We start from the raw sequence: 14,879 nt of genomic DNA, 5'->3' as shown, positions 1-14,879 counted from the left end.
ATACAAACACACCTTTGTGTACATACCCGTTAAAGCTCGTAGTTTTAAAAAAGTAAAATTTATCCATTTATTTGGCATTCTATTTAATTTAGTTTAGCAAATATGGATAGTTTAAACATTAACGTAGAATTTAAGCTCATTTCCACCAACATAAATAGCATTCCTCCATATGACGGAAACAGAGATGCACTATTAAATTTTGTACAGCGTATAGATTGCATGTGTCCAATGTTAGACAGTTTTACTGATGAAGAATATAAAATTCTGTTAGTTGGCCAGATTAAAGATAAAATTATTGGAAGTGCTAGAAGATCCATTTTAATTAATGGAAATTCACTTACATGACCAGAAATAAGAAAAGTCCTTATAGATAATCATGGCGAAAAGAATTCAGTTGATGAACTCATTGACAAAATTAGAATTTGTAGATGTACTTCTACAATTGAAACTTTTTATAATTCCCTTAATACTTTATTATGTCGTTTAAATAACGCATCAACTTTTTGTGGCAATAGCTCTTCTAGTATAAATAGTGAAAGCAATGCTACGATTGCTTTAAACACATTAAAATATGGTTTACCCGAGCCTGTCAAAAGCATTATTGTAAGCAGGAGTCCAAAAACTTTAAAAGATGCATATGAAATTATAAAATCAAATGGTTACTTAAACTATAAACATCACCAAACAGCTCATGGAAAGAATAACTGTGAACATAATGTTAATAACATGAATTTTTCATCTCATAGGCAACATAATAATTATAACAGAGAAGCTAATATGAGCAATTATGTTAATCAACAGAATAGTCAGCTATTTAATTACAGCAATAGAGCAAACGATGCATTTAGTCAACAGCATAGACAAGAGAACAACTACAATAACATTAATAACAATCAGCGACAAAATAACTCAAACAGTGCAACACTAAACTCTTCTACTCAACCCAGTTTTAATAGCAACTACAGCAACCAAACATACAGAACTAATCGCAGCTCGAGTAGTTTATTTAATCAGAATAATAATAACAATAATGAACGACTGTCAAATAACAGAAGTAATAATCGTTTTCGCAGTGAAACAGTTGTAGAGCCTATGGAAATAGGAGTCAATGAAAACGAACAAAATTTTCAATTAGAGGGCCAAGGAAGTTACCCTATATAACAGTTGAAACAAACGTGAGAAAACTTAAGTTTATAATAGATACAGTGCAGAATTTAGTATCATAAACCCAAATATTTGTAATCCCAAATGGAGAATAAAATCACGTTCTATTACTTTAAAAGTTATAAATCGAACTGTTACTACAGACGTACAGTATAGCTTTCCATTGTTTAAAGAATTTCATAAACTAAATTTTAATGTAAATCTCCTAGAATTTAAATTTCATAACTACTTTAATGGAAGAAGAAGAATTATTAGTAGATGATTATCAAAAAAATAAACATTTGGAAATATTTATTAATGAAGAAAAAGAAATAGTAGAACATTCGTCACATAGTATGTTTCCTAATTATTTAAATTCTAAAGATCAAGAGGTTTTAAAGACTGTTGTAAATAAGTTTAAAGATATTTTTTATGAAGATGGTGAAAACTTACCTTTCAGTAGTGAAATTCGTCATCGAATAAATACAAAAACTGACACTCCTATATATAGTAAACTGTATAGGTACCCTGTCATACATCGGGCAGAAGTGGACAGACAAATACAGGAAATGCCAGCCCAAAATGTTATATCTCCGAGTTGTAGTCCTTACAACTCCCCATTATGGGTTGTGCCCAAAAAACCAGATAACAGTGGTAAGCAAAAATGGCGAATTGTAATTGACTACAGAAAACAATAGACGACAAGTTCCCACTTCCAAATATAGAAGATTTATTTGATAAGTTAGGAAAATGCTGTTATTTCAGCACAATTGATCTTGCTAAGGGATTCCACCAGATTGAGGTGCACCCCGACGATAGGGCTAAGACAGCTTTTTCAACTGCAAGTGGCCATTACGAATTTAATCGTATGCCATTTGGCCTTAAAATTAAATGTCATTTTGCTGCATTGACCACAAAATTTTTAGGACACCTTGTAACAGGTGAAGGTATTAAACCTGATCCCTCAAAAATTGAAGCAATAAACAGAATGCAACCACCTTCAAACATAAAGGAAATCAAAAGATTTTTAGGAATCACCGGTTATTACCGCAAATTTATGCGAGACTATACGAAAGTTTCATTCCCCATGGTTCGTCTTTTAAAGCAAAATGCTGTATTGGATTATGGAAGCCAAGAATTCCTAAGTTCATTTGAAACGTTAAAAAAACTTATTACTAGTGAGCCAGTGTTACAAGCCCCAGATTTTAATAAAAAGTTCATCCTTACAACTGATGCTTCATAATTCGCAATTGGGTCAGTTTAAAGCCAACAAGGCCACCCAATTTGCTACGCATCTCGAAAGTTGTCTGACCATGAAATTCGCTACTCAACCATAGAAAAAGAAGCACTTGCTGTTGTCTGGTCAGTGAAACATTTTCGCACATATCTGTACGGTCGCAAATTTCTAATTCGGACTGACCACCGACCATTAGTTTGGCTACATAATTTTAGAGAACCAAATATGAAACTACAAAGGTGGAAAATCCTACTTAATGAGTACGACTTTGATATATCGCATATTAAAGGCAAAGATAATACAGTCGCTGATGTTCTAAGTAGATACTGTGTAAAAAATGAAGTTAAACATTTAGGAAATGTGAATATTTTTAACAGCCAATTACGTGAAGAAAACAAAGTTAATAGAGAAAGTGATGAACGAGTTGACATTATGTCAACAGCTGCAACAATACATAGCGCATTTGAAGATAACTTGGATTATATATTTATAACAGAAAAAGCAAAGTTAAGAAAACAAAGTTAATAGAGAAAGTGATGAACGAGTTGACATTATGTCAACAGCTGCAACAATACATAGCGCATTTGAAGATAACTTGGATTATATATTTATAACAGAAAAAGCAATCAATTATTACAAAAATCAAATATACTTAAGTTATGGAGAGAAAGAAAAATGTGTAGTAAAAATTGTAAACAAAAAGTTTCAAAATCACGTAGAAATTACTCCGGAATCTGATCTTTGCAATATTATGCAAGTTATATTAATAGACAAAAGCATCATGTGTATCTATTGCGAAAATGATGATCTTTTTATCGCGTTTCAAAGTATTTTTGTTCGTAATTTCGGTAACAGATCTTTGACATTGTATCGATCAAATATAAAGCTAATTGAAATTACTGACAAAAACGATATATTGACTATCTTTGAAAATGAGCATCTTCGCAATAACCACCGAGGCATACAAGAAGTATTTTTAGAGTTGAAGAATAAATACTTTTACCCGAAGCTTTATAAAACAATAACACTTTATGGTTAAATGAGCTTCTGCGCCCCCCTCTTAATATAATCTCACTACACCTCACACATACACACCATACTCAACACATCTTCACCCCACACTACACATACCATACTCAACACATTGGCATCATGCGGATAATTTTTTTCATCCCACGCTACACATCGCATTCTCAACACCTCGGCATGATGCCCACCACATCCTCAACATACACACCACATCTTCACACCACACACGAGGACACCAGCACACAACTAACAAAAGGGACTGGCGGACGGCGTCGAGCCTCTTTTGTTTTCAGTCCGTGCGCATATACATACGCATGCAGTCAACCACTTCAACAACTTTTCTTTTCGATTTCGTCCCAAGGTGAGTGTCGGAAGGTTTGTTTTCTTAAATAATTATTTATTGGTCCTTCGAGCCGTTCCGGACGGCACAAGTGGAGACAAGAACACACAAAAAAAAAAATTTATCAGTGACGCGGTGACGCGATAAAAAAAAAATTATTGTAATAATAATAATAACCGGTAGCGCGGAGACGCGGTAAAATTATCAAAAATAATAAGTAAAATCAAAAAAAGTGAAAAAAAGTGTGGAAAACGGTTAATGACAAAAAAAAGTCCCGGTAAAACAAAACCGGTAGTGTAAAACAAAAAAAAAACAAAAAAAAACTATACACATGGTAAAAAGTGTGGAAAACGGTAGTAAAAACTGACCGTTGGTGAAAAAAAGAGTCCCGGTAGAACAAAACCGGTAGTGTAAACCTAAAAAAAAAAAAAACCCCAAAAGTGGGAAACTGAACAGTTAAGAGAAAAAAACTGTGAAACAACGTGAAAGAAAAAGAAAAAAAAGGAGGAAAGCGGTGGCGGCAAAAAATTGGAAAGGGAAAAAACAACCTGTGTGGAAAAATTTGCAACCAACGTAAATAATATCGCGATAACAAAGAGGAAAAAAAAAGGAAACGGTGGTGACAAAATTGGAAAAAAAAGATAAAAATTCAATACAAAATCTAATACATATGTACGTATATGGTATACATATGTTAAAAAAGTGAATACCTGTGGACAAACTAAGTGTGAAAAAATTGAGCGGTGCTAAACGTTATACATACATACATATACAGTTGTGTGTATGGTGAAGAAAAAAAAAAAGAATAATAATAATAAAGTGAGGTGACAAATTGTGGTGCGCAAACTAAAAAAGTTGACACAACAAAAAATTTCACAGTGCGGTGAAAACAAAAACCAAATCGAAACAAAAGAGGAATAAGGAAAACCCAACAACACCACCAACACAAGGATTGGAGGTAGACGCACAGGCACAAGCACAGGCACAAGCGCAAGCACAAGCGCAAGAGCACAGGCAGGCACATACACATACACTCCTATTATCCCCAAAAGCCCCTGGCGGAAACCAAGTGAGTTGTATCGTTTCTTTTCAATTTTATATATCACTTTCATATATTAGTGTGTATTTACACTAAGCATACACACAAATACATATCTGTGGACATTTGACAAAACAACCTCTTTCAAAAAAGCAAATTTTACAGGAGAGCGAAAAAACATGTTTAAAGCTTTGCAGTAGAAATACCTCTTACTATTAAAGGACGAACTTTAAACTGGATGCAGATCAATAAAGACACGTTTTCCAATCAATTGATTTAAATTAAATATTTTACTTTTCTAGATAAATATAAATCAAATAAATACGACTTATTGTCAAATGCTTTTTCTTACTGAAAATCAACTTACCTCATACAAGCTGTTTTGTCAAATTTGATTTGTGCAAAAAAAAATCCTTTTTTTATCTTATCTTGACTTGAAAAGCATTTCTTTTTAGATATGCATTTGACAAAAGAACTTCAATCGAAAGAAGTTATTTTGTCAAACGCCAATTTCTGATTTTACTCAGACGATATATAGAGACAAGCTTTTTTGATAAATGTACGTTATGATTTTACGTTTGAAATTCCAACTTATTCGAGACAAGCTCTTTTGTCACCCCGAAAATTTGAAAAATTACGAAAGAAGTTGTTTTGATGACTCCATAATTTTTGAACTAACGGTCCTAGGACAATGGCGATAAGACAGAAAAACGCGCCTTGAAAATTCATACATATGATAAAAATCCTGGAAAATTGTCTTATTTCGAGAGAAGTAGTTTTGTCAAATGTCCACAGAAATGTATTGACGAAACAAATTTAAATAAAGAATTTCAGAGGCAAACATGAACTCTCACAGTACGCATCAAAAAGAAGTATTTTTCTGTACATTTTGGTCCTTCGAGCCGGATAGTGGTCTCAGCCAAAGAAAAGACCTGTATAAGGAAAATACAGGCAAGAAAAAGTCCTGTAAGAAGGAAAATACAGGCAAGATTAACGAGCCTAAGAAAAGTGCTCAGCCAACTAAAAAATACCTATATGAAGAAAAATATAGGCAGGAAGAGAAAACTTTAATTAGAGATAATACGCAAAAAATACAAAATGTTCAAAATCGAACGAAAGTCCAAAGTGATGGATGCAATGGCAAGAGCGTATAGCCTAACCAAAAACGTAATAGATCTTTTATTGCAAACAATTGAAAAAAGATCAGCAAAAATTAAATTTATTATTGAAGAGGCAAAATCAAATACATTATATATATTGCCGACGAAGCTGTACTTGAAAGGTATGAAAATCGGATACAAAATTTATGGAATCTCGTGGAGAAAAATATAGATGAAATGACATATATATAGTATACACAAATACATTATACAAATATTGAAAGAACAAAGAGAAATCAACTTAAAAGAAAGAGAAGAAAAATGGAAGCAGCCAAAGTTAGAAACAACATCTAAAGTAAAAGTTCAAAAGACTGATTCCCTACTGCAGAGAATGCAAAATTGAGCACAAAGTCTTCGATATTACATCGATAACGCGAAAATGAATTCATTTAGCACCAATGAAAATGTGCTAGAGACTTGTGAAAACCACATTACGAATATGTGGTAGTTCTTACAAAAGGATTATGAAGAACTATGCGGAATATCGTACGTAACAGATTGTAAAACGGAAGTGGAAGAGTTAGAAAATCAAGTGTTTGATATAGTGTATATGTTAAAAAGAGCAATAATTTCCATAAGATATGAAAAGCATAAACAGAAATTTGATGTTAAGCCTACCTTTGGAGAAACATATGCAAGTTTGTTTGATAAAACGTCTGCGCCCAAAACTGGATTCGTTCTCGGACAGAGTTTCGCTGACAAAAGTGGAGGAAGTACTTTTAGCATCGCTATCACATTTGAGTCCAATATTAATGATGGAAACATGTCGCTTGGGAGACATGCCCATAACGAACAACTGACATTTCAACAACAAACATTGCCGAAAGTAGCAAAAGAAACAACACAGAAGGATGATTTTACTACTTCACTAAACCACATAAAAGAAACAGAAACTGACAGTATAACAGATACTACTGATACAATTACAAAAGAATCGTGTGCTATGACTCATGAAATCAGGGACATGGAAAACAATGAAGAAAAGCCGAAACTAAAACATGAGATGCGAGAATTACATTAAGACGACAACAAAAGATTTCGACCTAGAAGACGAATATCAAGAGATGGGAGACATCAAGGAAGTAGAAGAGATGGGCCAATATATCATCGTAAAGTGGCCTGATGTGATGAGCGCTGACGTCGAAAATATGTATAGAAAAATAAAATACAGGAAGGAAGATCGAGAATACCAATACATTCCATGGAGAGGAAATCCGCAGGAGAAAGTAAAAGAAGACGTAAATGAAAGGACGGAGTCATGTGTAGAGGTTCACGCAAGTGAGGAAAGTTCTCTGATCGCCATTCACTTGGGAGTGGCCAGAAACGATTTTTTTACATATGATTCAAGGAGCTCACGATTTCCGGTCTTTGACCAAGTATCTCCTGAGTAGCTTAAGAACATCCGTTTGAAGGCGAGCTAAAGTAAGAAGGCGAAACATCCCCTGCATAGGGTTGTGCGCTGGGTTTGTGACCCGACACGTAAAAAACACCCCCAATGAAAAACAACAAACAGCCTCGGATGAGAGACCCCCTTTTGATGACGACCATGGCAAACGAAATAAGGACTATGATTTGAGGGCATGCACTTGGAATGTCCGGTCCCTTAATTGGGAAGGTGCCGCTGCCCAGCTGGTAGATGTCCTCGTAAAGATAAAGGCTGACATCACCGCCGTCCAAGAAATGCGATGGACGGGACAAGGACAGAAACGAGTTGGTCCTTGTGACATTTACTACAGTGGCCATATAAAGGAGCGCAAGTTTGGTGTTGGATTCGTGGTGGGAGAGAGACTCCGTCGCCGAGTAATATCATTCACTCTGGAGAATGAACGTCTAGCCACAATCCGCATCAAAACGAGGTTCTTCAACATATCGCTGATTTGCGCCCACGTCCCGACGGAAGAGAAGGACGATGTGACCAAAGATTCCTTTTATGAGTGCTTGGAGCGCACTTATGAGAGATGCCCCGCCACGATGTCGAAATCATGCTTGGCGACTTCAACGCCAGGGTGGGCAAAGAAGGTATCTTTTGCGCTACGGTCGGTAAATGCAGCCTCACCGAGGAAACATCCCCAAATGGGCTGATCGACTTCGCTGGGGCCCGAAATATGGTTATCTGTAGTACTAGATTCCAGCATAAGAAGATACATCAAGCTACCTGGCTGTCTCCTGATCGAAAAACCACCAACCAGATCGATCATGTTGTGATAGACGGAAGACACGTCTCCAGTGTTTTAGATGTGCGTGTGCTTCGAGGTCCTAACATCGACTCGGACTACTATATTGTTGCAGCCAAAATTCGCACCTGCCTCTGTGCAGCAAAAAACGATTTTCTACTCCTTCCTTATGGAGGGAACACTTCTCCAGCCTGCTGAATGGGAGTAAACGCACAACACCAGGAGAAGGCGAACCCGATACCCCAATCGATGACGATGGAGCAGACGTTCCATTGCCCGACCATGAAGAAGTTCGAATAGCAATTGCTCGCCTGAAAACAACAAAGCGGCAGGGGCCGACGGATTGCCGGCCGAGCTATTCAAACACGGCGACGAAGAGCTGATAAGGTGCATGCATCAGCTTCTTTGCAAAATATGGTCGGACGAAAGTATGCCCAACGATTGGAATTTAAGTGTGCTATGCCCAATCCATAAAAAGGAGACCCCACAATAAGGTTCTATCGAGCGTATTGTGTGAAAGATTAAAGCCCACCGTCAACAAACTGATTGGATCTTATCAGTGTGGAGAATCGACACACACCACCTCTTCGTCGATTTCAAAGCTGCTTTCGACAGCACGAAAAGGAGCTGCCTTTATGCCGCGATGTCTGAATTTGGTATCCCCTCAAAACTAATACGGCTGTGTAAACTGACGTTGAGCAGCACCAAAAGCTCCGTCAGGATCGGGAAGGACCTCTCCAAGCCGTTCGATACCAAACGAGGTTTCAGACAAGGCGATTCCCTATCGTGCGACTTTTTCAACCTGCTTCTAGAGAAAATAATTCGAGCTGCAGAACTTAATCGAGCAGGTACAATCTTTTATAAGAGTGTACAGCTGCTGGCGTATGCCGATGATTTTGATATCATCGGCCATAACACCCGCGCCGTTAGTTCTGCTTTCTCCAGACTGAACAAGGAAGTAACGCAAATGGGTCTGGCAGTGAACGAGGGCAAGACGAAATATCTCCTGTCATCAAACAAACAGTCGTCGCACTCGCGACTTGGCTCCCACGTCACTGTTGACAGTCATAACTTTGAAGTTGTAGATAATTTCGTCTATTTAGGAAGCAGCATTAACACCACCAACAATGTCAGCCTGGAAATCCAACGCAGGATTACTCTTGCCAACAGGTGCTACTTCGGACTGAGTAGAGAATTGAAAAGAAAAGTCCTCTCTCGACAAACAAAAGCCAAACTCTATAAGTCGCTCATAATTCCCGTCCTGCTATATGGTGCAGAGGCTTGGACGATGACAACAACCAATGAGTCGACATTGCGAGTTTTCGAGAGAAAAGTTCTGCGAAGGATTTATGGTCCTTTGCGCGTTGGCCACGGCGAATATCGCATTCGATGGAACGGTGAGCTGTACGAGATGTACGACGACATTGACATAGTTCAGCGAATTAAACGACAGTGGCTACGCTGGCTAGGTCATGTTGTCCGGATGGATGAAAACACTCCATCTCTGAAAGTATTCGACGCAGTACCCGCCGCGGGAAGCAGAGGAAGAGGAAGACCTCCACTCCGTTGGAAGGACCAAGTGGAGAAGGACCTGGCTTCGCTTGGAATATTCAATTGGCGCCACGTAGCGAAAAGAAGAAACGACTGGCGCGCGGTGTCTACGCCAGTAAAGAAGAAGAAGAAATGAAACTATTGAAATAGCCGAAATAGATCCAGTTGGAAAAGCGGATGTAGTAACAACCATTCGGGAGTTACTAATGCTATGGCAGCTTGCGTTAAAGCAAACGAACGAAGTCACTTTTGTCGCCCGGGAGAATGTTCAAAAATGAACATGTACGTTGAGACCAAAGGACATTTAGTACGCATCAATATATTTAGTTTTATTATACTTAAGAATATACATAATACATAAAAATACACATGCAAGCAATAAATTAAATAAAAAGTATGTACAGTCCACTAAATGTCAAGTGCAATGGTAAGCAACAAAATTGTAATATGAAGCTTACTCATAAAAATGTGAAAATCATTGCATGTAAAAGAAAACTCATAAATTAGAGTATACATAATACTAATATTACTACACAAAACATACATACTCCAAATATTAATGCACACAAGCAACAGATAAGAAAGTATCCCTGCCAACCACGGCTACCCGCTTGTGACAAATATTCCAATACAACTACACATTTTTTCTCTATACACTAACACCAACGCACATTTTCGAGTTGTTTTTTGTTTACCTAAATGCGATGAAAAAAAGTTTGTTTCGTTTCTTGATTTATTTGAATGAGTGTGAAGGAGAAAACATAATTGTCAATAGTGACACTAGAAAATCCCAAAAAGGGTAATAAAAAAAAAACGATTGAAAGACGCATGTGGTTCGTGATCGTACCATCGTAAAGGAGGCTCGTACAACAGGAAGGTAAAAGTAAATGAAGTAATTACTTCATTTATTTTTATAGCATTGGAAATCAGAACAGAATTGGAAGTAGCACCAGCAGCTATATCATCAGAATAATACGCAAAAATAAATACATACATACATATGTATTTATGTATGTATTTTATGCGTATAAGGCGGCCTGCGCAGTCCAATATAATAAGTGAAAACAAATGTTTGTTTTATATTTTAAATGATCAGATAATATTTATCTTTTCTTTCATATGCTATTATTATTTTTATTTAATTATTCCTTCTTTTCAGATTTTATCGCTATTTTATTGAATTAATCTTTGCTTGCAGAGTAAATTCTATTTGTATTTAATATATTTTATTTTTTCAGATATTATTATCATTTTATACAATTAATCTTTCTTTTTCTTTTAGATATTACAAATTCAATGTAATTATTATTTATTTTCAGGTTTTATTACCTTTTCTTTATTTTCAGGCATTTGTCTTTTACAATCTTTTTCGACTCTTTTATTTTCAGGTTTTAATAACCTTTATTTTATTTTCAGGTATTAATAATCCTTTCTCTAATTAATCTTTTTTCAGATGAAATTATTATTGTATGTAAATTAAATATATTGCATAAATGTAAATATCTATTAAAAATAATAAAATTAATAATTTAAAAATTAAAAAGGTTTTTTTTTGAAATTTTTATAATTTTTTAAAGTAGGAATCAAAAAATGCAACCCTGCATCATCTGTTTAAAATACAACCCTACATCAGCTGTTTAAAATGCAACCCTACATCAGTCGTCGATTGGGGATATATACTTTCTTATATGACACTCCTGAATGAGCGCAACAGAGATATATGAGGGGAAAAACTATACGTGTGAGGGGAAAAACTATATGTTTACCCACATGTTAACCACCATGTTACCCACTGATTATCTGGGTTTTTACCCGCTCATGGTTGGCAGGGATCAAGCGTATGTACGCTGTGCACTAATCTGAATAGCTGTAAAATATCAATGCGTTGGTATCTGAAGAATGCAATAAAAATAAAATACATACAGTGTAATCCATTTATAATGGACTCGCTTAAGATGAAAACTCTGTTATTATGTACCTCTTTGTCAAGTCCCAGTTCAAACATATGTAAAAAACTCGGTTCAAATAGACTCGGTTATAATGGACTCCGGTTATAATAGACAATAAAATCGGATTTTGTCCATTATAACCGAAGCTTTCAAAATCAAATTTCAAAATAAAGTTGGCAATCAGTTGGCAATAAGCAAAATTTTGTACTTCCCCAAATTCGATCAAGAGACACAATCAGTCTCTGCAGCAGAAAATGTTCATTTTTTTTCTTGGAAATAAGTCAAAGAAGTCAAACAACTTCTGCGGTGGGCTGAAAGTGACGTTCGTTGGCTTTTCATTGTTCAAATGCAATCAATTTGCTCAATAAACTCGAAATCAAACTACAAAAAGATTTTGCCAATAAGGCATTCACCCCAAAGAAAATCACTGACTTTTTTCAAAAGACTTAATAACACTTATTATTTTCTTAATTTTGTATTTTTATTCATAAACTTTATTGCTTGAATAAAAAAACACATTGAATTTACTTTTTGAGTTAAAAATTTTATATTCTGATTAGATGGACACTCGGTTATAATGGACAATTTGACATGGTCCCGTGGAGTCCATTATAACCGGATTACACTGTATGTATTTACACATGTGTATGTACACTATGTATACACACATATACATATGTACCTAGTTAAGAGATTAGAATTAAGAAATATATTGACAAATTTTAACATTGATGGAAGAGAAACACCTGGAAAACAATAACAGGGGAATAAATGAAATATTTGAGGAAATAAAAAAACACACTACTACCCCAAATTAAAAAAGAAGTACAGAAATACATAAATAATTGTGAAATATGCAATAAGGCGAAGTACGACAGAAGACCTATCAAACATAGTTTAAATATTACGGAAACTCCTAAAAAACATTATGAAATTGTTCATTTTGATATTTGGTACCCACAAAAAGGCATAATGTACCTCCCAAGCATCGATAAATTAACAAAATACGCAACAGCCAAATCATTAAAGGACAAAACTTGGATATCAAAGGTAATCCACATAAAACACCGCAAGGAATTTAAGCAGATTATAAATAAAATTGAAAATAACTTAGAAAATAATTTCAACTAATATATCAGGAACACCAGGGAAATATTATACGAGTCTATTAAAGCAAAAATAAACACATTAACGCAGATGACTATTTAATATTGTAGGGACTACATACAAATGGCTCTTCGGAACAATGGACAATGAAGACAGGGAAAACATACTACAACATTTTGAAACAATAGAGAAAAACAATCATAAGATAATAGGAGCGGTAAATCACAAATATATGTATATAAATGACAACTTCAATAAATCCAATAAAACATTAAAAAGAACCATAGAACGTCTTCTATGTACAGAAATACTAAAAACCTTTGAAAAAATAAATAAATCAAACGAAAAAACGAACGATTATAAAATCTAATAGTTTCCGGTATACGTTTGTTGCTTTTTTCTATTTCTATTGAATTGTGTTTAGAACTTAGGACCAGCACTTTTTTCGGCTTACTTTTATACACTGTCAAAGTAATGTACTTTGATTTATACAATTTGCTTGAAAATCAAAATGGCTTGATGTTTTCTTTCTTCGGTTAACTTTGGCAATTCTCTTTTGTTTCCACGAATTGTTCCAACAATTGTAGTTTTTTAAGTAATTTCTTGGGTAATGAAACACTCGTGAAACAAGTAAGGAAGGGCTAAGTTCGGGTGTCACCGAACATTTTATACTCTCGCATGATAAAGTGATAACCGAGATTTCATTATGCGTCATTTACATATTTTTTTATTTTGCTGTAAAATTAATTAGAATTAAATTCTGAGAGATTTACCGATATTTTCGGTGAAAAATTAGGTTAGGTTAGGTTAGGCACTGAGTTCTTCGTGTTCGATATCAGGGACCTTGAAAAGTTATAGTCCGATAACGACAATTTTTCCACAAGGAATACCTCAGCTCAAATACCGTATTTGTGTAAAGTTTTATTCCGCTGTCATCATTGGTTCCTAATGTATATATTATAGCGTTATATTGGAAGAAGGCGTGGTTGTAAACCGATTTCATCCATATTTCGTACATGTCATCAGGGTGTTAGGAAAATATTATATACCGAATTTCATTGAAATCGGTAGAGTAGTTCCTGAGATATGGTTTTTGTCCATAAGTGGGCGACGCCAGGCCCATTTTCAATTAAAAAAAAGTCTGGGTGCAGCTTCCTTCTGCCATTTCTTCCGGAAAATTTAGTGTTTCTGACGTTTTTTGTTAGTCGGTTAACGCACTTTTAGTGATTTTCAACATAACCTTTGTATGGGAGGTGGGCGTGGTTATTATCCGATTTCTTCCATTTTTGAACTGTATATGAAATGCCTGAAGGAAACGATTCTATAGAGTTTGGTTGACATAGCTATAGTAGTTTCCGAGATATGTACAAAAAACTTAGTAGGGGCGGGGCCACGCCCACTTTTACAAAAAAATTAGGTCCAAATATGCCCCCTCCCTAATGTGATCCTTTGTGCCAAATTTCACTTTAATATCTTTATTTATGGTTTAGTTATGACACTTTATTGGTTTTCGGTTTCCGCCATTTTGTGGGCGTGGCAGTGGGCCGATGTTGCCCATCTTCGAACTTAACCTGCTTATGGAGCCAAGAAATACGTGTACCAAGTTTCATCATGATATCTCAATTTTTACTCAAGTACACTTGCACGGACGGACGGACGGACAGACAGACATCCGGATTTCAACTCTACTCGTCATCCTGATCACTTTGGTATATATAACCCTATATCTGACTCTTTTCGTTTTAGGACTTACAAACAACCGTTATGTGAACAAAACTATAATACTCTCCTTAGCAACTTTGTTGCGAGAGTATAAAAATTATCCGTTGTTCCGTTTTATCCGCATCCTGTAAATGGATCCATTAGCCTTAGGACAACGAACTCTCCAAACTCAACTGAACAGTATCTCCTTTCATCGTTTCCCAAATAGGGAAACCCATTTATTATGTATTTAGTTTTGACGTCACATGCCAACCAGAACTTTATTCCAAATTTGTCTGGTTTGTTTGCATACATTGGGCAAATCTGCATCTAGTCTCCGACGGAGACAGTCTTGTGAATTTTCAATAAATCGATCCCATATTGTAATCATATATACTTCATAATTTCATTAAAGTCGTTTCGGCTCATTGTTTTTGAAAAAAGCGGGT

At 35.5% G+C, this 14,879-nt stretch overlaps 2 protein-coding genes across 2 annotated transcripts in view; both read left to right on the top strand.

Moving 5' to 3' along the window:
• LOC125777713 (homeobox protein 2-like) overlaps positions 1 to 1,161 on the top strand; it is a 54,720-nt gene extending 53,559 nt beyond the window's left edge. The window contains exon 5 of the mRNA XM_049453015.1: positions 747 to 1,161. Within this exon, the coding sequence (XP_049308972.1) occupies positions 747 to 1,161 (415 nt within the window). The remainder of the gene's footprint in view (positions 1 to 746) is intronic.
• Positions 1 to 14,879, top strand: part of LOC125775363 (uncharacterized) — a 727,609-nt gene that overhangs the window by 115,532 nt on the left and 597,198 nt on the right. The window lies entirely within an intron of this gene.

This window comes from Bactrocera dorsalis, chromosome 1 (assembly GCF_023373825.1).
Source record: "Bactrocera dorsalis isolate Fly_Bdor chromosome 1, ASM2337382v1, whole genome shotgun sequence".
In the NCBI taxonomy this organism is placed as follows: domain Eukaryota; kingdom Metazoa; phylum Arthropoda; class Insecta; order Diptera; family Tephritidae; genus Bactrocera; species Bactrocera dorsalis.
Note: the sequence above shows the minus strand (reverse complement) of the source record. Positions and strands in the feature narration are given on the sequence as shown.